Source organism: Pleurodeles waltl, chromosome 2_2 (genome assembly GCF_031143425.1).
Source record: "Pleurodeles waltl isolate 20211129_DDA chromosome 2_2, aPleWal1.hap1.20221129, whole genome shotgun sequence".
Classification (NCBI taxonomy): Eukaryota; Metazoa; Chordata; class Amphibia; order Caudata; family Salamandridae; genus Pleurodeles; species Pleurodeles waltl.
In genome coordinates this window covers 300,143,248-300,169,768 of record NC_090439.1, presented here as the reverse complement: position 1 = coordinate 300,169,768, position 26,521 = coordinate 300,143,248, and the positions used below count along the sequence as shown (strand labels likewise).

Genomic DNA, 26,521 nt, shown 5'->3' with positions numbered 1-26,521 from the left:
TGTTTCTGATGATTGCCAGGTTGCCTGAGGGACACAGTTGTCATAGAGAGGTTTCCCAGCACATCCACTAAAATCTAGTGTATTGTGGAACTATCAATTTTTGGGTGAGGGAGGCAGGTGACGTCATTACTATACATTTTTTATATGGTTCCCAAAAGGCTTTCACCTAAAGACAGTCAACTCTGTATGGTAGGCACACAAAAGAAGGAACAAGTTCTTTGATGATAGAAACATAGTGAATTATTTCTGTTAGAACCCATTTCTGAGTCCACGGGGCAGTCACAGGCTACTGGGCCCAACTGTGGTTGTTGAGGTCTTTTACTGGTGACATTCTGGGGCCCAACATATTATGGATCCTGAACAACTGGGTCCAGTAGCCCTTCTACACTTGACTCTCAGTGGTAGCTGTGGATGAGTCCCTTGGTGGGAGAACTGTAGAAACAGGTAAGTGAACATGACTCATAATGCAAAGCGAACACAGTATGCACAATAAATCAATGTCCAGTCCAATGCATACTTTTATTAGAAAAACAAGTATTTTATTTCTAACTCTACACATGCAAACAAATAACAATACTCATTTGCAATAACACACTCCCCTTGAGGTCGGGGCCCTAGTAGTTGAAAAGTAAAACCCTGTGCCACTCTCTACCTTGTAATGTGTTTGGGACTTTTCCCCACTCACTGGTGGCCGCCTCCAGGGAATGCATACAAGTAGATCTGACTCAAGAGTTCCTCTTTCACTCCTTAGTTAATAGTCAAACGTGTAGATGGTGCCTCAGCGCCTTTAGCAGTGAGTCCCCCAAAGCCCCACAGGCCCAGTTCTGGTCTAACCTGCTCCAGGGGTATGAAAGTGTATATCAGTGCATGGAGTGCCTCTCTATTGGAACTTCTGAGTCCACATCTTGTTCAGCAAAGAAGGGCCAAGTGCAGTTCACCATCAGCACCTGGCTAATGCAGGCTTTCTCCTCCAAGCAGTGCTGCGACTCGTCCAGCAAATTGGAGCTGCTTCCACTCAGCTATTTCCAGACACCAAAATGTGATTTAGGGTCTGAGCCTTTGAAGTATCCACTTCTATTTATCTTCTTTCCCCTTAAAAGTATGTCTGTCACAGCAGGCATGACTCTGAAGCTGACTGACCCACAACACAATTCATGAGGATGACCAAAGTTCACACCTAGATAACAGGTACAGTGATATGTGCATCAAAATGTTAATCCTAGGCTCCCAGCTCTACTCTTTATGATTCTCATACCAGCCCTATTTGCCTTCCTGAGATGCATCCAGGTCCCTTCTCTGTGATCTATCACTGAATCAAAGGGCACCCTTTTGAAATATAAAGGGAGGATCCCTTCCCGCCTTCCCCCACTGTGTCCCACCCAGTACACAGGAATGTAGCAATACACAAATCTGTCTGGTGGAATCCCTCTACTCTTTATGTCTTCACCAGGCAGGGCTAGGCTTCCCAATATGGAACCTAGGCTCCTCCATATAATGTACCAAAGCAGGTGCACTTACTCACTGTGCATTCACAGAACACTTAGGGGGTGATTCTAACTTTGGCGGGCGGCGGAGGCCGCCCGCCAAAGTTCCCCCAACAGAATACCGCTACGCGGTCAGAAGACCGCCGCGGTTATTCTGTGTTTCCCGCTGGGCTGGCGGGCGACCGCCAGAAGGCCGCCCGCCAGCCCAGCGGGAAACCCCCTTCCCACGAGGAAGCCGGCTCCGAATGGAGCCGGCGGAGTGGGAAGGGTGCGACGGGTGCAGTAGCACCCGTCGCGATTTTCAGTGTCTGCATTGCAGACACTGAAAATCTTTTAGGGGCCCTCTTACGGGGGCCCCTGCAGTGCCCATGCCATTGGCATGGGCACTGCAGGGGCCCCCAGGGGCCCCACGACACCCCTCACCGCCATCCTGTTCCTGGTGGTCAAAACCGCCAGAAACAGGATGGCGGTGAGGGGGTCGGAATCCCCATGGCGGCGCAGCGAGCTGCGCCGCCATGGAGGATTCCTCAGGGCAGCGGAAAACCTTCGGGAGACCGCCGGTTTTCCGTTTCTGACCGCGGCCATACCGCCGCGGTCAGAATGCCCTTGGGAGCACCGCCAGACTGTTGGCGGTGCTCCCGCGGTCGTTGACCTTGGCGGTCAATGACCGCCAGGGTCAGAATGACCCCCTTAGGGCCTTATGTACAAACACTTTTTCCCATAGACACAGAATTGGGAAAAACCTTTGCTACATCTGGCCCTTAATGTCTAGCACTGTTCCCTCAATGCACTGCACCAGTACACATCTATTCAATACGCACATTCAGTCTGCGCTCACTGTTCAGCACTGAACCTTTTATATACTGTATCAGGGTGCTATTTGTAAACACACACACCGCCAGCACACACACTCACCATGTGCACACTGCAGAACATTTCCACCTTCATGTATTGTACTTCACAGAAACACACATACACCCAGCACATGCATTCATTACACAAACAATGCACAGCACTATATCTCTCATGTAATGTATTCCTAACAGGCATACATACACTTAGTATTTGCACTAATCCCATATGTACTACACAGTACTGCTCTATCCCTGTACTTTACCCTTATCAGACACACATATATCCAGCACAGAGTCACTACTCCTGTGCTGCGTAGAACTCCACATTTACTTGATGTAGGCCAAGGGTGAGTTAAGCACACAGCAGCAGAACTTTGAAAAAGGTGAGTGAGCCTGTATGCCTCAGTCCAGTGGCACAGAGTAAAAAGGACCTTTTCACTACCACTGATCACTACAGAGTAAGCTACCACCATCTTGCTTGTGCAGCTTAACTCCTGGTGCGAGTGGTAGCCTTCCACCACTATGAGGATAGCACTTAGGGTGGCACTCCTAGTCCAACAAGACTGCAATCCTTGGGAAAGGCCTATATCATGGCGCACATGCATCCGTGTATGTCTGTGTATGTCTGTGACAAAAAATCAGCATTAGTGATCCAGACAACTGTACAGTAGGGCACTCAGGGCAGCAGTTCACGTCTTTAACCATGCAGAGGGCTTTTTTGTCCCAACAATTTCATAATTAAAGTATTCTGCGTGTTGCTGGTGGTGTAGCAGAGATTTTAGTATTGTCCCGCAAGTCACGGTGATCATCTATACTTAACAGTTTATGTATTATGTTAACCAAAGTACTAATAGTTAGTGGCATTGAAAACCATATTAACAGAGTTATTTCATCCTGTTAGGCCCTGTTTCTGGGATTCTGCAGAATTTGCCAAGTCATTCTTGTTAATGTGAACCTTTCTTCCAGATCTTGTTCTCATGAGAATGCTAGCTTTGTGATAGATGTCTATTGTTCTACACATATTGAGCGTGGGAAGCCGTCCTTGAGTATGCAACATTCAGGACTGTGGAACTGCCAACATATATAAGTGTTATCATTTGCATTTAAGAGTACAAACGGATACTGTTCTCATGAAAATTCTCAGAATCCTCACCAATAGTTGCAGTTTGTGACGCATGATCGATTTCTATTGGATGTTACGTACTTAACATCATGTGGAACGATGGACTGATGAATCATTTTGCCCTATGAACTTTAATATATCATTTTCCAGATAGGTTAGGCAGAGTCCCCCTCCAGACCCTGCGGAACAGAGTTCTTTGAGCCCCCATTGCTGGTAGCTGTGGCCTTTGAACTCTGAGAGGTACATTCCTCTCTGCCCCTGCCAATTTTACTTCGTTTGCTGAGATTAGAGATTCTTTTTACCCAAAGGAAGAAGACTCTTGGCAGAGCTTCTGAAATGCTGACTCTCTCCCTTTTTCCATTTTCCCGTAGGCGTTTCTAACTTATTTTTGAAAGCTTTCATTTTTGTGCATGTGTTCTGCCCAGCACATGTTAAATTCTAATTGGTTATTCTGTAGGGTTTTCCCTTGCCCCAGATAGCTAAATTGTAGATTACTCCTAAACAGCCTAAATGCTTATAAGACCTGAACAGTGTTTATTTTCTGTCCATCAGGTGATTCTTTTGATATTCTGCATTGTTTTTGTTGAGTGCCTAGTTTTATTAATGTTAGTTTGTCTGAATCTGTTTAGCTGCCTTGGTCAACCATTGGTTATTATGTATCTTTATAACTTCGTTTTGTGCGTTTTCTGTTTGACACTAAGTGTACACTTGTAATAAAAACCCTTGGATTTGATTATAGACTGGTGTTTTCCTTGAGTGACCACATTGGTCATACTGTTGCCGAAACAGAATGTGTTGTAAATCTATGTTTGTCTCCCCACAACCGTATTCTGGGTTCAAAGATCTATTAATCTCGTCACGCACTGATTTCAGCAAAGGATGAAATGCGTTGGCACTGGGCACTGCAAGAATTTAATGCATGATGAAGTGAAAAAATGAGGAAGTCACCCTGACATCTCCTCAGCAAAAGCTGGGCATACAGAGCTATGTCACCAAGTTAATTGACAGAACACGTCACAAGGGAAGTGCAAAAGTGTTGTTCTTTTAAAATGAATCACAGTTTCAGTCTAGAAGAGCTGTCAGCAAATGTCTCACCATTGAAGACGTTTGAGTGTTTGCAATGATGGCTACAAAGTGAACAAACAGGAAGTTGGGTTTAGAGGGGACATGGGGGTTTCAATGTGAAGAAGGGTTGGAGTGGTGTATAGAGGAAAAGAGAGGTATTTGACATATAGGAGGATAAATGTTTTTTTTTTTAATCACATTTGCATTGTGAGATTTAATTTCCTAATTAGCACAGCCCCCAAAACAAAGTCCCCATTTTGTTCCCTCCGATTATGCTTCACTAGACCAGTGTAGGGGCCTACACAAGCTCAAAAAGTTCAGTAGAGCTGAGGCAGAATCATCTAATAATGCTATTGCAAGCAAGGCTGGCTTTTAGAGGAGCTGTCCTGCCTGAAAATGCCCAAATGTTTCAAAAGGCCAAATCTCCTTTGCGATGGACTAAGGCATCATGTATTTTCACACCCCACTCTGCCAGCAGGAAATTTAAAAAATAATGAACCGGCTCATTGCCTTGCAATGTTTGGTTAACAAATCAACATATCAAAAAATAAAAGTGCAGTGACCTATACTACAACAATATCACAGTCAGACCTGCAAATTTTGAAAACACCACCACCATGTGAGTGAAGAGGTGGGACCTGGAGTGGTGGTAGTGCTTTTAGACCATCACAGCCATGGACATTGAAAGGGGCATGACCGGGTAGTTTTCATGCCTGGCCTTGCCAGAAAAACAAAGGGCCTCTAATTCAGCATTCCATGTCACAAGGAGGTTGCAAAACTTGTCATGGATTTCAAAAGTGCAGGGTCTCTACACACCTTCTGTAAACTGACTGTGTTGGTGCTTCAGGTTCACTTTGTGCTCACAGTATGACATTGGGTCTTTACCGGGTGACCGTGAGAAGCAAGGCCAGACTGTCCGGACTGGGTATCGCACAGTTCCCCGGGAGGCTGGAACGGTGAGAGGACTCTTTTTTTACTGGAGGGCTGCTTTTAGATCAGTGAAGCAGTTTTGAAAACACTGCAGAATTCCTTGTATTTCCAATAATTTTCAGGCAACAATAAAAGTGCCAAGATAACCTTGGTGATTCATGTACTTGGTGGAGAGATTGGAGTTGTGTCTAGTGACAGTCTAGACTCATCTAAGGTAGCTTAGAAGGTTACTACGCATGCTGCAAAAACGCGTACCAAGCAGATTTTAGAACAGTATTTGATGTCCATAACTCAGTGGGATACTGCTTTTGTCATAGAGATCCTTTTGTTACTGTAAGGTTCATAAGTTACAATCACAATCTAGCACAGTCAGCTATGAACTGCCATCAAAGAGCTGCATGCAAAGTGCATAGTATGAATTAGATTTGAAAGTTATGAAACTTTAAAAGGTTAGAAAGTAATGTTTTTTCCAGTTTTTTATTATCAAAATTTTGCTAACAAGGGTTTGTTTGGGTAAAACCCTAACCACTGCGTTACGTTCTGAATCCTGAGTGTATGCTTCCGCAGACCAAGCACTCTTAAAAAATGCTTGCCAGTGTTGATACATGTGAATCCTACACCATGAAGTCCCCTTTGTCAACATTTTCTATACACTGATTCATGCACGTATGATTCATTGTCCCTATATGTGTGTGTGATGTAAAGGGCTCCAACACTCTATGCGGTAAAGAGGCTCCATAAAACAAATGAAATACATGTGAGAGAGGGGCTGTGGGGAAATGAGAAGCACTGTTAGAGGGTGATGATGAGGGAATCATTGAAGAGCCCCAAAAAAGATTGCTATATCCTGGTGCTCTGAAAGGTCATCATTTACTATGCTTTAAAGACTAATACAATTGAGTCTATAATCAAAAATGTGTTGTATAATTAACTGTTTTGGTCATTTTTTCACAACCTTTCTTCGGGGGGTTAGGAGGGGGGGGCTCACTCACTATATACCCATGGGGGCTGGGCTGACCCAATTTGCCAAGGCTGCTCTGAGTTTCTATCGTGACCATGGCAAGAAGAGTGCTAAGATCATGGGGAGTACAGTGCCACATTGTGAATTGGGAGTCTTGCTCTAGCCTTTAACATATCAAGTAAAATTGTTAGAGTGCAGAGTTGTCACTTTAATTTGCGTAGTCTACCCATTTTAAAAAAGGCATTACCTTTGAAAATGGGACAAATCTTCCAGACGCCAGCTGCTCCTTCCCTGTTGAACTGCCCCAGAGCCAGCTCCATGTAAAATAGAGGCATCCCCGCAATAACCATGAAAAACAGGTAGGGGACCAGGAACGCACCTGTTGAAAAAAGCAAAGACATGCCTTATATTGATTATTTAGTTTTCACAATCACATACCTGTGTATGTTTACTGAAACGTTTATTGTTGAACGAGAACCCTTGGAAATTGCTCTGAAAGTGCCTTATCATTGACTACCTAGAAATTGGAGTTTAGCTTGTTGTAGCCTAGGCCCATAAACCTGCGAACACTGCTTTAGGGTAAATAATAATAATAATGCTATAGGGTAAATAATAATAATAATAACAACAATAATAATATGTATACTAATTGGGGTTGGAGGTGTTACTGATACAAAATGCACAACATTTTACCTGCTGCAGCTTGTATGGTTGACTGCACCTTCTGAAGGCTTGAAATACTACTGCGCTAATAAAATGATTAAAAAAATAATTAATAATAATTATAATAGAAATAATAGCAATAATAAAAGAAGCAACAGTAATAATAATGATACTAAGTATAATATTAATAACAATAATAGTTTTTGCTATCATTATTGTTATTATTATTATCATCCTGTTTCATAATAATAGTAATTATCTTTATTATTAATGTTATTATTAGTTGAAGTAGTAGCATTATTATTATTATTAGTAGTAGTAGTAGTAGTAGTACTAGTAGTAGTAATAGTATTAGTATTAGTATTGGGATAATAATAATTATAATAATAGGAAGAAGAATTATTATGATAATCATAACAATAAAGCTCAAACAACCACTCACAAGGATTCTTTATGAGTTGTAAATCGCAAAAACTTCAGTTAAAAGACTCAGGCCATAGATGTTCGTCAGGTACTCATATACTAAACATGAATACTTTTTTCAGATATTTATTTCCCTATGCAACGTTTGAGAAGATGATATTGAAACTGGTGCAATACTTTGGTATCCTCAGTACTTGGATGTTGGTCTGCAGTCAGTGCTCTTGCCTCTGCTCCCTAGGCACAAATGCTTAAGCAAGGAAAACAATTGCATATCTGTACATTACAGCCTGCCTAAAGGACTCTGCACTTCTGTACGCAGGGTGCGGTCTTTTTAACATGCGTGTCTTAATGAAAATGTAGGATAGGAACATCAGTTATGTAACAGAACTTGAGGGGGCCCTCTGCACAGCACACAAAGGGGCCCCCTTCCAGACTCACTCTGCAGGTCTCAGCCAAGTGTACTGTGCTGAAGGGGCACCCTGGTGCTCGGCCTCCCACAACCCCGTCCTGCGGGGGCAGCGGGGGTCTTTGTTACGCCACTGTTGAACATGCTTGGTATGACAAGTAGCCTTCAGCTACAGACATTTATTGAAAAGTTGGGAATTCTAGGTGAATGGCAGCTATTCCCCTGACATTTCTATTGTATGCTCACGACAACATGAACATGCGGTCATCATAGAAGGGGAAAGGGCTTGCTTCCCTATGTTACTTCACCACGGGATGCTTTCAATACCCAGGTAACTACATCTTGATCAAAAGGTTGTTCAAATTGGTGAGGGTTTTCGAGTCCCCGAGAATCTGGATATTACCTTTTCTAGTTAAAATGCCTAAAGGGTTTCAATGGATGTGGTTGAATAATAATAGGTCACTATGGTCTGAGGAATATCTCTAGGCTTAATAACTATATTTACCCCTTGCCAAAAATGCTGCAGAAGGTGGGGGGTTTACTATCAACTCATGCTAATGACGTTAGTTTTAAGCCGCTCTTTCAATGCTATTACAATTGGCAATAGTCTAACTGAATAAATATAAACTTCAATGGTGTTGGAGCAGATATGCTAATATGAGAAATGTATAATGATTTGCATATGAATACTAATGAGAAATATTGATCAAATAAACTCATAATTGAAAATAACATGTATGATTAGAATGTGCCCACGGGGAGTGGTCACCATGTTTGTTAACAAAATGCTAAATAATGAAAATATATTACAATTCTGTACTAATATGTCATATTTGAATGCATAACCTATGTTTTATGATGATTCATGTTCTTAACTTAGCCGAACTGGAGGCCTGGTCTGCAATGGGCCTTGTTTGCTTAAACGTGGAGACGCGATGAGCTGCTGAGGACTGTAACTGGAGAAAAGGACCTTGAACTGTACAGAATTCAGACGGGCTCTGCTAAAAAATTCTGCAAATGTACCAGTGGACAGGAGATGATGAGGACAAATTGGTACAATTATGTGTAGAGTAGGCTAAACGTACTTTCCCAGGACTTGAACAATGGAAGCACTGACTGAAAGACTGTGAGCAACAATTTTGTTACCTGAAGAGCCGGATGATGTTCTCATCGACAGAAGGACTAATCAAACTAATGGAGCTTGAACCGACGCAAACATGTGGTAAACAAAAACTATAGGTTAGAGTTATAACCTCTGATAAGGTTGACCAATTAGCAATTAGTGGGACGGACTGAGAGACCCTAATAAAAAGTCGCGACAAGGGAAGGAAATTCTGAACGGCGAGGCGAAAGTTAATGACGTCAGGAGACACTGGCCCTCATTCTGACCTTGGCGGGCGGCGGAGGCCGCCCGCCAAAGTCCCGCCGTCAAGTTACCGTTCCGCAGTCGAAAGACCGCGGCGGTAATTCTGACTTTCCCGCTGGGCTGGCGGGCGGTCGCCTTCAGACCGCCAGCCAGCCCAGCGGGAAAGAGGCTTCCACGATGAAGCCGGCTCGGAATCGAGCCGGCGGAGTGGAAGCTGTGCGACGGGTGCAGTTGCACCCGTCGCGTATTTCACTGTCTGCACAGCAGACAGTGAAATACATGTAGGGGCCCTCTTACGGGGGCCCCTGCAATGCCCATGCCAGTGGCATGGGCACTGCAGGGGCCCCCAGGGGCCCCGCGACCCCCCCTACCGCCATCCGGATCTCGGCGGTCCGACCGCCGGGATCTGGATGGCGGTAGGGGGGGTCGGAATCCCCGCGGCGGTGCAGCAAGCTGCGCCGCCGCGGAGGATTCAATGGGGCCGCGGTACACTGGCGGGACCCCGCCAGTGGTGCCGGTCCGACCGCGGCTTTACCGCCGCGGTCGGAATCCCCATTGGAGCACCGCCGGCCTGTCGGCGGTGCTCCCGCGGTCCTCCGCCCTGGCGGTCAAAGACCGCCAGGGTCAGAATGACCACCACTGTCTGAAGTGCTGATAATTGGGCTTACTCTCTGTGAGCCTGATACTTGCTGATGACTGATGACCTGGAGACGAAGACTGACTCATTGCTGATCTATCTTGGATAGGTAGCTATAACAATGTGACTGACTAATGTGTGCTTTTCCTTCTAGGTACCAACTGCGCTGTTAAAAATGTTTTACTCTCTTTAGATAGATTTTTCCAAATTAATGATTTTTGTCTAAATTGTTTTCGCATGAAGGCCCACATGCTGATGTTAATTTGAGTTAGGTAGGCTGAAAAGAGTGACTTAATGGTGACAGCTGACTGAATGACTTGCATTGCTGAATTATTCATAATGTTAAAGGATTTGCTGACATATGTTGATGCTCGTTTTTGCCTATCAAAAATGTTTGGTGAATAGTTTGTTTATGATGCTAATAAAGTTTGATTAACAATAAAGTTGAATAAAGGTTTTGATTAGAATTGTAACTAATAGGGAATAAAAACGATTAACCTTTTTGAGAGTGATGGTATTTTCATATTAGATAGGGAACATTTTAATGGTTATTATTGATGGTAATGCTTATTGATGATCCATTGGGTTTCAACTTGACTAGGATACTCTATGCGATCCAAAAGCTTCATCGCCCTATACACGTCCCTTTGTAAGATATGGCTACCAATTAAATGGGTCTGAACATTTTCATAACTGAACGTTTAATTATCGCTCCTCCACACACACTGGACTTGGACTTTACTTGCGGACTACCTCAGTTTAATTAGTGATTAACCAAAATCTTTTACAGTCCATTCTCTGATCACTCCAAAATATTAAAATGCAGTAGTACCCCTTCCAAAGGGATGCCCCCAGATTTCCAGATAACACTGTAACAGAGTTCATAGCCCCCTTGTGAATTATAAGAATTGAAAGTTCAGCAATGAATCAGCAGATATGGTATATTTTACACTGGGATTCCAGCAGCTGAAGGCAGCTGAAACCTATGGATGGAACTACGTGGTGGAGGGTAAATTATCAATCACTGGGGAAAATTAGATCTGGAATTGCTGGTTCAACTGGTAATTTCTCAGGGAACCCTCTGGGATCCACTTGAAAGTCTGTTAATATGGCCTCTGGAAAATATATTTTGTATCATTAAGTGTGGTGAGCGGCCATAACCTTACTGGCCCCAGGGACCTTGTAAAGAGGCCCTTGATGTAGTGGTAAAAAAGTCAAAATACCTCTAACATCAAGAACCAGGTTCAGAGCACTACCTTAGTTCCTCTTGCGAGATGAAAGACCATTCAGTCATCTAAGGGGGGACAGAAAACTGTCTCTCAAGTAGAGACACCACTCTGATTGTTTCCCTGATGCCTCCTGATTTTAAAAACTTAACAAAGCCACTAGAAAAGAATTTGAATTTTATCTTGTGTGGGTTCTAGTACATGTTCTTGAGCAGTGGTGTTTGACGCTGACAGTTGGCAGCTGACTGGCAGAGAGGGTAGCTGTGTTTGATCCTGTATCTTAAATGGACCCTCCTGTCATTACTTTTTGTGATTTAGTTTGTACAATGCAATATAATTTTGGCGACGGGCTTCCAGTCCTATCTGCTTTGGTGTCAGTGATCGCAGCATAGTTTTCTGAAGCCATCATTCAGCTTGAAAGGATCGCTGTGTGTGTGGTGCCAATTACCTCGATGTTTTCTTAGCGCCACCCACGTTGGTGATTCTATTGCCCAAAACTGCATCCACAAGCAATGTAGTTCCTGAATTTATTTGCACGCTTGTAGCAGGAACTCACCGGTGCCATTTCACTGTGAGTGCCAATATGAGCCATGCACTTTAGGAGAACCTACATGGTATGCATGTTCACTGTATCTCAAAACCACTCACCTGCCTGGCAATCCATAATGCAGCTCCTGCTGTGCTACTGTCTGGTGTGGTAACATTTGATATTGCTATGAGTAACTGGATTGTGCTCCTATAGTACGCTTGCATAAGGATTGCCAGCAATATCTTGATTTGAGACGAGACCGAACATTACCTCAGCTTCCTTGTATTAATGCTCCCTGTATTATTAGAGCAAAGATCCTGAGTCGAAACTAACCTCTGGCCATTATTCACGCTTCATGGGACTGCTTCTTGTGGCATTAGAGGAAAGACCAGTAAGCAAAATATAACTCTATCGCTGATAGATGTCGACAGCAAAACAAGGAAAAGCCTTGAGTTGAGATTTGTTAAAGGAATTAATATGGTTATGAGGAGACACAAATTTTACACGTAGGCACAGAGGCCTGGACAATCAGTTGATGACTTTAAATCTAGATTACGAGAATTGTAAATAAAATACCAATTCGGAACCATGCCGAATTAAATGATTAGGGACCAATTAACTGCTCAGTGCAGGAGTAAAAAAATGCAGGAAAGATTATGGGATGACAAATATCCTTCTCTGAAGGATGCTATTGAAACATGATGATTGTGGAAGAGTCAGAATATTGCATGTGGGAAGTGGATAAGAGAGATGTAAGAGGAGGTAATGATGTGTCATTAATAGGCAAGGTGGTGGTAAATGCTGAAAAGGGTTGTTCAACAACTGGCCACGTGTAAGGTTTAAGAGATGTGTGGTAGTTACAGTCATATTACAGAGGCAAAAATTGTTTTGATGTAGTTAAAGAATGAGGAAGATGTGGGGGCAAGGGACTTTTTTACCAGAATGTGTTGTGATCCCACTAAAGAGAAAGCGGTGGTGTCATCAGAAGTCTTTTCTGATTCCATGAGTGTAGGTGTAGATAGGATGTGTATAGGGGTGACAATTGTTCAGGTAGAAAAAAATAGCCCAAAGGCATAATTTGTCATTCAGGGAAAAGAACTAGAAATAATGGTGGATTAAGGGTCCCTATATACCATTATACCCAAAAGGTGTTTTATTGTAGCATGGCCACAGGTGAGGTTACTTCCCAAAGATATACTCCATGAGGGTATCAAGAGGAACAGATAATATATTATTGGATTTTTGTTTACTGAGATTGATTTCATACGTGGGTGTATAAAAGGCAAGCAGTATGTTGCAGAATCAGGTCAGCCCATTTGAGGGTGGCTTCATCAGTATGATTTGCACATCATAATAAACCCATGTGCTCATAATCAAGTCATGGTGGTAGAAAAGGTTACACTAAAAGATATAACCAGAGAGCGGGAGTGTTTTTAGAGAAGTGATAGGGGAGTAAAAAGGTTATGTCCATAGTATAAGATTAAAGCAAGGGGTGGTACCAGTTCAACATAAGGTCAGGAGAGTATCCATTCTGGTTAGAGATGAAGTAAGGAAAACTCTGGATGAGATGTTGTAGTGTGGTGTAATAGAACCTGTTGAAACGTCAAGATGAAGCTCTCCGGTAGTAATCACGGAGAAAGTAAATGGAAAATGTAGGTTCTGTGTGGATTTCAGATGTTTGAATCAGAATGTGGTGACACATAATTTTCCGCTGCCCAACATAAATTAATTGATTTTGATGCTCAATAGAGAGTTTTTATCAAAATTAGATTTAAAACATGCCTATCACGAGGTCCGTCTTCATGAGGATTCCAAGCCTTTGACAACATTCATAACTATGGAGGGCATTGTCCAATATACTAGAATGCCCGTTTGGTCTATCATTGGCAGCCAGTGTCTTCCAGAGGGTTATGACTGAGGTTTTCAGGGGCTTGGATAATGTCATCTATTTTCAGGGTGACATTTTGGTGTTTGGGGACAGTGTGGAGAGTTACAATTTTGAGTTAAAACAGACTCTGAATAGAATTTCAAATCAGGGTTGACAGTGAGGAAAGAGAAATTTGTGTTGATGAATGAGATTGAATACTGAAGATGGATTTGTTATCTGCAGTTAAGTTGCATCTGCACCTCAGGACAAAGAGCAATTAACATACTTTTTGGGTTTCATCGAGTACTATTCTAAGTTTGCAAAAGATTTAGCTTCTAAGGCAGAGTGTTTGAAAAACTTTTGAGGATTGGTATAAGTTTTTCTCAGGGTGATGAACAAATTCTGTGTTTTGACAATATAAAAAAAGAAGTGTGTGAGGCTAGGATTTTTGTTCCATATGACGCCAAATGCAAAATTATTGGACTGTAGATGTGAGTGCCACTGAGACGGGGCAGAGTTGTCACAATTTTATGGTTCTATAGAAACAAACATCTAAATAATTACATTATTCTGTAATTGACAAGGAGGTGCTGGCAGCAGTGTGGAGGATGGTGCACTTTAGAACATATATACGGGGAAGTCAGATTTTACCCCGCACTTATCTCAAATGTTTGATTAAAGTTTTATCTCCAGAGGGTTCAGTCAGGGGAACTACCAGTCTCATAGGTTGGCAGCCAGGTTACAGGAGTACAATTACACTGTTGATTATATACCTGTGTGGAGAAAAGTTCAGGCAGACTGCATACCACGTCTACTGTTAGATTGGGAATGTGTGGATAAAGAGACAGTCATTCGGATTGGAAAAAAAGGAGCTGTGGAAAGTGTGGGTCATGTAGTTCAATGGAGTTTGAGAGTGGTGAGTGTCAAAGAATAGTATGAAGCTATGGAAAGTGATGAGGTTTTGAAGGAAGTAGCTCAAATAATTGTGAACAGTGGATATGCTGATCTTATGGTAAAGTGCTGGATGAAATGTCATTGTTGGGTGTCAAGAAAGTGTTGCGTGGTGAGAAAATTGTACCACCTGTGGATTTGTGGCAGAAACTGTTTTAGATTGTGCATCAGGGGCATTTGGATCAAATGCTCATTAAGAAAAGATTAAGATTGGAATTTTGGTAGCAAGGGATGGATGCCAATTGGTAGAGTGTGTGGCGAGTAAAAAGAGACTGAAATTTGGTTGCCGGGCAGATTTAGGTACATTGCATGACTTGGGGCAAGTTTAGCCCAGTGTCTGTATGTGAACTTTATTGGTCCTATGTTTGAGAGTAAACATGAGAATAGATTTGGCGCATGTTTTGGTCATTGTGCATTTTAGGTGGTTAGTAGTGAAATATCTATTTCATAAATTTCCTTTGCTTCCACAATTCACATCTTCATGGAATTTTTTAGGAACAAAGGGTTCCTAGTTTGTGCCCTTAAACAGATAATGGTACCCAATGTTGTGGTGAGAAAATGGTACAGCCTGCCTATGGAAGTGTGGCAGAAACTGTTTTACATTGCTCATGAGGGGTACTTGGATCAAATGCTCATTAATTAAGAAAAGATTAAGATTGGAAGTTTAATAGCGAGTGATGGATGGCAATGTGGTAATTTGGGTGGAGCAATGGTAGAGTGTGTGGAGAGTAAAAAGAGACTGAAAGTTGGTTGTCAGGCAGATTTAGGTACTTTTCATGACCCAAGGAAAGTTTGACAGAGTTTGCATGTGTGTGTGTGGACTTTATTGATCCGATGTTTGGGGTTAAACCTGAGAATAGATTTGGCGTTTGTTTTGGTAAATGTGCATTCTAGGTAGTTAGTAGTGAAACTTATGTCCGAAATTTCACATCTTGGTGGTAATATTTAGGGACAAAGGGTTCCTAGTTTGTCTCACAGATAACGGTACCCAGTTGACGTCTCTAGAAATGAAGGATTTTTTGTCATCATGTGATGTCAAGCACTCACATACATCTATGTAATCCCCAAACTAACGGAATTGTTGAAAGGGCGAACCATATTGTCAAGGATGCCATTCAGTTGGCACTGGCTAACAAATCGAGTGTTGAGAAATTTTTTCTGACTTAGTCTGGCCATATCACACTACTGAAAATGTTTCTGTGAATGATTCACCTTTTTATTTGATTAGGGTTAGAAAGCTCAATACTAAACTTATATCGCCCTTGATGAAGGAGTAGATTATGAGTGAAAGGACATCAACAGATCAGGTCACGAAACGGGTCACCAAACGTGATGGTGGGGATGCATTACAGTCTTTGAGTGGTATGATGAGACATTAAGGGAGGATTTTAACAGGTGACTGGGTTAACCTAAGGTCAGGTAGAGTAATGAAAGATTTGTGTAATTTTCGTGGACCTTTTGAAGTGAAGGACGTTTATCGTTGGACTGTCGTGTTGACCAACCGTGAACAATGGAATCTTTGGAGAGGTGCTAAGTTTAGTTTGCAAGAGTGCTGGGTCAGGAATGTTGAGTGGGATTATGGGTGCAGTGGATTTATGTTAATGAAAGATGTTGGAAATTCCACTCTTCTGTTACTGTCTGGTTCTGCTGACTGTGGACCTAATGAAAATGTCCAAGAGAATGTGGGAACTGAGAGAATGGAGAAGAGGTTTGTGAGATGAACTGTCATATTTCTTTTATTTTTATGTATTTATTTTATTTATTTGGTTAAATACTTGCTTCTTTGTGTTTTCTTCTATTGCTGTACAGTTGTTTAATTTTGGTTATTATTGATCTCATTTGTCATCACTTATGTTTTATCTTATTTGTTAGCTTTGATTACAAAGGGAGGGAAATATATTATATTGTCTTTCTTCAAATGAATTGGAATGGTATCTTGCATTTGTTATAATGTGTGTTTTTGAGGAGTGGCGTTCAACTCTGACAGTTGGAAGCAGACTGACAGAGAGGGAAGCCACGCTGTATCCTGCTTCTTCAATAAACCCTCTTCTCACTACATTTGTGATTTGGCTCGTACACCACAACTTTTACCTTTCTGAATCAGGCCCAAAATCTGGCGATGACAACCTCCAGGGCTACCCATCCCCCCTTGATAAGGGGAAGGGTACCACAGAATTCACTTCAGCCATACCTGAGACTAGATTCTGAATTTAAAAAAGATGTATTTCCTTCCCTCTGTACTCAGATGATGAGCTGTCTGAAAAGGGGCTTAATATAGCAAACTGTCTCTACAAAGTCATTTCTGTCAAAGGCCACCTCTTTGCAAATTTTATAAAAAATACTAATTTCATTTCTTCAAAAAGTAAACGTTTGCTGTGTTCGTATTACAGCACACAGTGTTAACATATGCAGTAATTCCACATGACCCGTAACACCATTTTGATCAAAACCTTTGGTTGGAAACTCATTTTTCCATCCAACATTGTATTTGGCCTAAATTATGATGGGTTCTAAATTAATCTACTGCATTCAAAATTAAATTAATAGACTAAAGTTGCAACGTTCAAAAGTAGTTTGCAGTTAAAAAGCCAGCGGTTGACAAATTAACTGGGTTTGTGACTAAAAAATACATTTTAGTATTTACAAAAGCCCTTTTCATAAGTTAGAAAAATCTTTCCAACTCATAAAAAGGCTATTGCAACCCTTTCTGAATAACAAATAGGAGGGGGTGTAAAAAGAGTGCCGCCCTCCTATTTGCAGTTTGGAGTGTCTTATATCAATGGTTTGTGAAGGCAGTTGAGGGAAACCATTGATCAGGTATCGATACCTCAAAGAGGTGTAGCCTGATTTCCTAAGGGGAAGTATTTTTTAAAGCAGCACCATTCCCTATAAAGGACTTGGGCTGCCTTTAAAAAAAAAAAAGAAAATCCCACATAGGAATGCTGATGCATAGACAGAGGTCTGTTGTTCTTTGCAAACCTCCTTTTCTGAATTTGCTGCCAATCTCTGAGGGTTTCCAATTAAAACCTGGCTACTTCATTTTCATTAGTCAGGTAATTTTGTGACTCTATACAAATAGAAAATGTATGATGGCACATATGCATTCCTATTCATAAACTAGTTGGTCCGCAAATTGTATATCTCTGGTTTTCAAATAGGAATAGTACTTCGGGCCCTACATTGGCAGATTTCTTTTGGACTGAAGGACTTACTGTACCTCCTCCATTCTTGTAGCAGAGATATGGGAATCTCCAGACGTTTGCTAAGTCCACTGCAAATCCAATCACTGAGAGGAGGAAGTCAATTTTCTTACTCCATGTCTCCCTCTCTTCTGACTCGATGATAGTTTGTGAAGGGTTGACCAGTGTTGAGTTAGTGAACTGCACACCGTTCTGCTCCTTGACAAGAATGAGCTCTACCTCCTTTGGACCCATGGTGTTTGAGTCTTTGGCAGGAGCCACCACTGAAGACATCTGTCCTACTGGGGCTCGAGCTTTGATCATGAGGAAAGGGCAAACAAAGGTGGAACGTTTTAGATCCTCTAGCGATTGTCGTAATTCTCTCTGAAAAGAAAAAACACCACAACATTACAAATGTATCCAAAAATGTATTCTTAGTGCACAATTTAAAATTCTCATCTACCAAACTCTGGACCCAATTATCAGTAAAAGTTGTAAAGGCACTAAGACTTACAAAAAAAGACAAGTGGGCACTTACAAAAAAACTTTGACATTCCTACTCATACACTGACTTAAAATCGGGTATTTGAGTGACGCTAAACCAAATATTTACACCAACAGCAAATATTTAATGTGAAGCTTTGGTAATACAAAAGGGCCTCATTGCAAGAAGTGAGAAGCAGTGGAGTTAATTCTTCACCCCTGATTTAACAATACCAGAGTCCTGTTAATGCCAGGGTGCTAAAATAACATCCATTGTGGGATGAACCCTGAGAAATAAGGAAGTTCAACGGGAACGGGAACTGAAAAATTCAGTTGTACATGGTAACTTTTCATTTTCACTTGATATTTCAGCTGTTTTCAGTAACTGAAATTTCAGGGTAAATGTTAACAGATCTGTTGTGTTCCTGTACATTGTAAATGCGCAATAGGGCCATTAAAACTGCTGTTATCAGCCTCATTGGAATTATAAATAACCTTCCAATAAGGCACAAAGTGAGGAAAGGGAAGTGCAAATGTTTATGATTACCTACAATGTTATGACTTTGTGTTTTAAATATTAGCACTGACTACTCCATGACATTCCTGTTTCTCAACCTTTCCTTTACACTCACAACTGTGTGGAAATCCACATATCTTGCAGATTGTCTGCAGACTTAAATACAATCTCTGCACAAACTCATCCATAGGTGCTGGCTTTGAGAATATACAGCTGGAATATTTAGTCAGATATTAATTTTTTGCGCACCTAAACTACATAAGTTAGTCTCAAGTACCTTTTGAGCATTGAGCCACAGCTGTTGCCATTGAAAGTGTGCAATATGGCAGAAAACTATAAGGCAATGCTTGGAAAAATATTTTCAAATACAACTGTGTTGTAATCATGACACAATGAGTAAAGGAGATCTATGCCATCTCTTGTTTCTGTCCAGCCGCCCCCAACTGTCACCAGGGAACTGTCTCAAAGTGAGTGGAATCTTGGAGACAAGATTCCAATATGACATGGCACATTTCACATCTGGGTATAACATATTACCTCTTTTTCTTATAAACAACATCTGGACTAGATGAAAAACTAAACAGAAAAGAACTAAGGGCCATATGTACAAACACTTTTTCCCATAGACACAGAATGGGGAAAAACCTTTGCTACATCTGGCCCTAATTGCCTAAGCCTCAATATAAAACTAAGTAACAAAATGCAAAGATAAATTATTAAAAACATATACATGCGCTTAATTGTCTAAGCATCAAATTAGATTATAAAATAAAAACACTCAACATCTATGCATGTGCTTTCCCCCTTCCTGAAGGAACTACAAACACCTAGAAAGAACACATATTATTTCACACATTATTTCAGCTTCCATGGGACAAATTGACGTTGTGTTGATCTACGCAACTCGTTTCCTCTGATGCAGTCACAGAATTTCCAACATACTGGGTAGGAGGTTCAGTTATCTCGTGTGCCTTTCCTACATCACTAGAGACTTTGGGCCCATCACCTTGTAACTTTACTACTCTGGCCATGTTCCACCAATGTCCATCCTCTACTGTCCCAGCACTGCCACATATGTTTTTTACTCTTACCGGAACACCAAAACTTTTACCACCTTTTTTAACAAAGGTGCTGTTCCTTACAGAAAAAAAGATCACTGGGACTTAAACACAGACCTCTTGTGGACTTTTTGACATCAAACATGGATTTCATCCCCTCTTGTCCCCGTAACACCCTGTTCTTCATATATGAATTATCCACCCCATTGGGGTCACAATATCTTTTCCCTAAATTGGATAACCATGACGGGTATAGGATGGATGTGACTTTGCTCCCTCTCAGTAATTCGATCTCCTAAATCTTAGGAAGAGAGTGAGAAGTAGTACAATAAATCCATAACATAGATTTCACCCCTTCATCTGTGTCACAATTGTTGTTTTTGACCTATTTAACACAATCTCCTTCTACCCTATTCATCCTTTCTACCAAACCATTTGTTTGGGGGTGATACAGTGAGCTCTTTAAATGTTTAATCCCCTGAACGTTTCAAAAACCTTCCCATATCATAACTGACAAATTGTATCCCATAGTCAGGAATAATAGCTTCAGGAAAGCCTTCCCTCTTGAAAATGTTTTGTAAAAATATCATGGCATTGTTTGTTTTGGGTGTGGAAAAGAAACGAACCTCAGGCTATCTGCTATGGTAATCCATGATAACAAAAGCGTAGCGCAAATGGTGTGGGAGAAAATTGAACGGACCCATCATATCAATTCTGTCCTTCATCCAAGGCCTTTCTTGTAAGCTTATGGGTTGTAAAGGGGGTGTCACTATTTTAAGACCTTTTTTGGCATTACTACATACAACACAGTTTTTCACTATTGCTTCCACTTCCTTATCCACGGATGGCCACTAATAATGCTCTCTGACCCTCATTTTCATCATGGTGCAACTCAAGTGGCTGTCATAAGCGTTCTTTACCAACTTACTCCTGGCTACTTCAGGAGGCACACATTTGTCATTTCTCATCACACACCATCTTCTATGGAAAGATCCTCTGCCACTTTTGAAAATGGTTGAATATCACCAACCAAATTTCTCTCTTTAGGCCACCCATTAACAATTAACTGTTTTAATTTATCCAAAATCACATCCTCCTCACAAGTTGACTTCCACTCAGTCTCACTACATGCCATGGTTTGCGCCATGTCAACTGACGCAATAAAACAATTTTCTTTATCTACTTCCGGGTCAAATGCCTCTTGGTCAGTGACAAGCAATCTGGAAAACAAGTCAGCTCTCACATTATCCTTTCCCTGGATATGCTTAACTTGTACATTATACTGTAACAATTTATTGTTTAAACGAGCAATGCGTGGGGTTGAGCATTTAATTTTTTACCATTCAATATAAAGACCAGTGGTTTGTGGTCTGTCTGTATTGCAAACTTTCTTCCCCATATGTAACCCCTGAATTTTTCACACGCCAGTAGCATGCCAAGAGCTCTGATTCATGGAGAACCCTTGATGCAAAACTGATAGTGACCTCTCTTTCCTCATAAATTCACATCAGCACCAAACCCAGCCCGTACTTGCTGGCATCTACTGTGATAATGCATGTTAATCACGGATCATAGGGATATAACGCTTTGGCAGCTGTCATTTGTGCCTTGACGTAATCAAGCGTATACTGACACTTTTTATCCCATTTAAAATCCACCTTGTGTTTTTAACATATTTTTAACCTTTTCATTTTTGTGGCATAGTCAGGTGTAAATTTGGCGTACAATTCACAAAGTCCAATACATGAGTGTAGGTCGTCTTTGTTCTTAGGACTAGAGCATTCTACTACCACTTCAACAAGATCCGGTCTAGGGCCTTTATACCCTTAAAAGGTACCCTTTGTCCCAAAAATTCAATATCTCTTTTACAGAACTCGCACTTTCCTTTTTTCGTCACTACATCATTGTTCTGAAAAATATAGAGTACAGACTGAGCACTTGATAATGTTCCTCTAAATGTTTAGCAAAAATTAGGATATCATCTTGAAAGACTAAGACTCCTGGAATATTTTCCAATAATCTTTGCATAATGTGCTGGAACGCATAGGCTGCTATGCCAAACCAAACGGCATCCTGCAAAATTGAAAGGTACCAAATGGTGAATTAAATGCTGCATAATGCCTAGAACTTTCTTCTAAGACTACTTGATGATCAGCGGACTCTAAGTCAGTCTTAGAAAACCACTCCGCACCTCTGAATTCTTGCAAAAGATCGCTGATCCAGGGTAGAGGAAATGAGTCTTCATTAAGACTCCTCAAATCTATTCATAAACGCATCTCACTGTTCCGTTTGCGAGCTACTACAGTGGAGACAACCACAGACTCAATTCAATCGGTTCAATCACACCTTTTTCTAGTAACTTCTCCAGTTCTAGTTTGAGGTCATCTGTAAGGCTAAATAGAACTGATCTGATTTTGTGTTTTACTCAGATGGCATCTTGTTTTACTTTAATCTTATGTTGGGATCCCACAATTTGACCCAGATCTTTTGAAAATGCTTTAGGAAATTCCCTTTCCAACATCTCACTAGACTGTAAATCTTTGAAAATTACTACTTGCTCATCCATGCCAGGTCTGAGTACCAGTCCAAACAACCCCGGATGAAACCAGCCCAAGATTTTAAGACCGTTCACAGCAAAATAAATCTTCCCTTGGATCCTACGTCCTTTAAATTCTAAGATATCTTCAATGTACCCTTTTAACTCAATCTTACGACTTTTATACGACACAAGGGCTCTGTCAGGTGGGAACATATGGCGATCAGCCCAAGTCATATGAAATAAATCAGCAGTCACCATTGTTACGCGTGCTCCTGAGTCCACTAACAGATGTAATATTGTTTCCCCTACCTTAATATACACATAGGGATCCACACATTCACTCGGGTCACCTTTACCCACCTGTTTCTCAGTGAAAGATCTTTCATCAGTTGCTGAGCACCATATTGTTTTTCATCCACCGCACAAATGACTTTAGTATTTCTCTCACAAGTGCTTTAACAAACTTTTGGAAAATGGCCTATTTTGCTGCACTTGTGTCAAGCAACAAATTTAGCCAGACACCCTTTACTTTCCTTGCTATGTGATGAATTACCACATCTAAAACAGATATTGGAACTTTTTCTTTTTTAAATCTTACCCTTTGTTGTCTATACAGTCTTTGTCAGACACAGCGTTAACACTTTCCTTCTCTGTGGTATACACTGCCAGTTCCTTAAGGGACACTTGCGGCATTTTGACACTTTTAGCAATTTTTATAACTTCTTCTAACAAAGGATCTCCCTAGGTCAGTAATTTTTGTTGCGTTTGCCTATAGGAACAATGACCAATGAACTGATCTCTAATAGCTGGCCATTAAATGTACCAAACTGACACTGGGAGCAAAGTTGCCTTAAGACACTGATGTAATTATCAACTTTTTCATGTTGCATTTGGTTCCTTTGAAAGAATTTGTGATAAAGAACAACTAGACTGGGCTATACATCAAATCTTGTAACAAGTTTCTGGACTGCTTCTTGACATTCATCTAAAACTTCACACTCTGCTAATACCAGATCAGGTAACTGTTTGAAAATTTCACAACCCTCAAAGCCCAAGGAACGTAGTAGTAACAATATTTTACTTTCAGGTCTGAATCGCGACACACCTATGGCTCCCAGGTACATTTTGAATCCAACAAACCACTCACTGTTTCCAGGGAAAGACAGGATTGCCTGGAGACTCTAAAAATGGAGGAGGTGCATTCTGGCTCTGCTGCTCAGCGCTAAAAATGGGATGTTGTAATCACCACACGATGAGTAAGGGAGATGTATGCCAAATTGAGATTTCTTCACAGCAGCGTAGTACAATTATGAGCCATCTCTCGTTCATGTCCATCCGCCCCCAACTCTCACCAGGGAATTATCTCAATGTGAGTGAAATCTTGGAGACAATATTCCAATATGACATGGCACATTTAACATCTGGCTATAACAAACTGTAAAAAAACAGTCAACTAAACACATTACCATAAGCAGTTTAAAACAATACCTTCCTTTTTTTGTCAGTCATAACAGAATATTGTATTTGTAATGTTAGGTTTCAGTTTGTGACATGAGATGATGCATGACATCAAGGTCTAGGTTATGCCTTACTCTATTAATGCACTCTCTGAATACTGCCTTAATTTGGCAACTGTCAACCACTATCTCCGGCAAGAATACTCTCTACTGGTGACAGAGCCAAACTAGTGAGTAAGTGCACAAGGGGTTGGAAAGAGCACTGATGAGCAGCAAAGCAGCAGAACATGCATAATATCTAGCCAGTAAAGTCACAAAAGCACACTAAAGGGTGAAAATGGTATGGTTTATTAAAAGAAAAATCACAAAGGAACATAAAAAGGCCTCAGGAAAATTAATACATAAAGTAGTGGTACTTGGTGGTCTGCAGAACCATCAGCAGAAACAGTCCAGGGCTCAACAAAGTACTGTCTCCAATAAACCCTTGGAATTACAGGCGGACGGACCTTAAGTATGTCAGAATATGGCTCCACATTGACATATTCGTTGGGCGGCCCAAGAGAGTATGGGCTTTTGGGGGTTTGGCCATTCAACAGCCCACCCAATTTAGACTAGAATAGTCAGTTATTCTCCCCCTACGGCTGTGAAAAAACTGTTAGCAAGGGAAAGTGAAAATATTTAACTGCCCACCACACCATGCACAACAAAGATGTGTGGTCATTAGGGGGCATATTTATACTCCGTTTGCGCAGAATTTGCGTTGTTTTTTTCGACGCAAATTAGACGCAAAACTAACTCCATATTTATACTTTGGCGTTAGACGCGTCTAGCGCCAAAGTTCATGGAGTTAGCGTCATTTATTTGCGTGAACACCTTCCTTGCGTTAATGATATGCAAGGTAGGCGTTCCCGTCTTAAAAAATTACTCCGATGCATATGCGTCGTATTTATACTCCCGGGCAAAAATGACGTCCGGGAGTGGGCGGGTCTAAAAAACCCGCATTAGCGCCGGATTTTAGCGCCTGGGTCAGGGCAGGCGTTAAGGGACCTGTGGGATCAGAATGAGCCCAGAGGTGCCCTCCCCTGCCCCCAGGGACACCCCCTGCCACCCTTGCCCACCCCAGGAGGACACCCAAGGATGGAGGGACCCACCCCAGGGACATTAAGGTAAGTCCAGGTAAGTATTTTTTTTTTTTTTTTTTGTGGCATAGGGGGGCCTGATTTGTGCCCCCCTACATGCCACTATGCCCAATGACCATGCCCAGGGGACAGAAGTCCCCTGGGCATGGCCATTGGGCAAGGGGGCATGACTCCTGTCTTTGCTAAGACAGGAGTCATTTCAATGGGGGATGGGCGTCGTAAAAAAATGGCGCAAATCGGGTTGAGGCGATTTTTTTGCCTCAGCCTGACTTGCACCATTTGTGGACGCCCATACGCCATTTTCCCCCTACGCCGGCGCAGCCTGGTGTACGTCGTTTTTTTAAACGCACACCAGACAGCGCCGGCGGCTAACGCCGGCTAACGTCATTGAATAAATACGGCGCCCGCATGGCGCTTCAGAATGGCGTTAGCCGGCGCTAATTTTTTTGGCGCAAAACTGCGTTAGCGCAGTTTTGCGTCAAAAAGTATAAATATGGCCCTAGATGTTTTTTTTTTTTTTTTTAAATCCACTTTGGGGGTTTGTAGGTTTCTGATAGCTTAGAGACGAACAGGAATCTCTAATTAACTGCCCTGCTAGAGATAGATTGGGACTGGTGTGAAACAGGAACTCTAAATCATGTGTAAAGAAGCAGTAAATTATGCCTCTAGAGTAGTCTGTGCAGGATTTCCTTTTGAGAAGAGTGTGACTTCTTACCAAAGTTAATATTCAACCAAAATGGACTAACTGAGGCCACATGAATCAACAGGCACCCAAAAAGGAAGACAACTAGCACAACAAAAAGAAAGGGAAGAAATCAAAGTGGTATTATCAAAATGTAAAGACTCGGCCAATTCCTAAGTCACCAAACTAAGAAAAGATGTGCACAAATGTGTACATACTACAACTTATACATATGTCGAAGAAGAGTATCATAGTCAGCACAAAGGAGCAAACTAAGTAAAGTAAAATTTAGATTGAAACCACACTGGAGTTTATATCCAATAAGGGGCGCATATGAAGGATACTTTTTAAGAAAGCGGTCAACAGAAAGCCTAAGCCAGGAGCAAGAACAAAGACCAGTTCCAGGGAGTAGTACAACACAATTGTTTTATAAAAAGTTGAGTATATTGGCGTTTACAACAAAGACACCATCAACTGCCACCTCCATCCAGACATTTGACAGGTAATTATTTGCCCATGTCCTACTCTTTTCCCCTGCCTTCTCTCCCACCCACTTCTTTCCCAGGCAGTGCAGCCTCTGCACCGAGGCTATGTTGCCAAACTTATGCTTCTATTTTGCTGCCATGGTTTACAGACCTTTTCCAAATTTTTGGGGCATCCCCTTCCTTCGTAGACTTGCTTCTCTGCAACCCTATACCAGTCCACGTGTTCCCCCAGATACGTATGTTTGGTGGGTTACTCGCTCCCCATTTCCTTGTGATATTTTTTTTGTCATCATTAGCCCTAATATCACTAGTAACATGGTATATTTCGGTAGATCATCGTCAACCCGTATGTTTAGTACCACTGCTTTGATGGATCTCTCCACATACCCCCGGATGCTCTATGAACATAATCCCTCACTGCATCCCAATAGGGTTGAAGCCATGTACAGGACCAGATTGTATGCATGAAATCTACATTTGTCTGCATTTAATGTGCT

General features: G+C 41.6%; 1 protein-coding gene across 1 annotated transcript in view; it reads right to left on the bottom strand.

The window, feature by feature from the left end:
- Positions 1-26,521, bottom strand: part of SLC6A3 (solute carrier family 6 member 3) — a 532,713-nt gene that overhangs the window by 407,737 nt on the left and 98,455 nt on the right. Inside the window, exons 2-3 of the mRNA XM_069219760.1 lie at positions 17,703-18,048; positions 6,665-6,796 (exon numbers count right to left, since the gene is read on the bottom strand). Of these exons, the coding sequence (XP_069075861.1) occupies positions 6,665-6,796; positions 17,703-17,988 (418 nt within the window). The 5' untranslated portion in view covers positions 17,989-18,048. The remainder of the gene's footprint in view (positions 1-6,664; positions 6,797-17,702; positions 18,049-26,521) is intronic.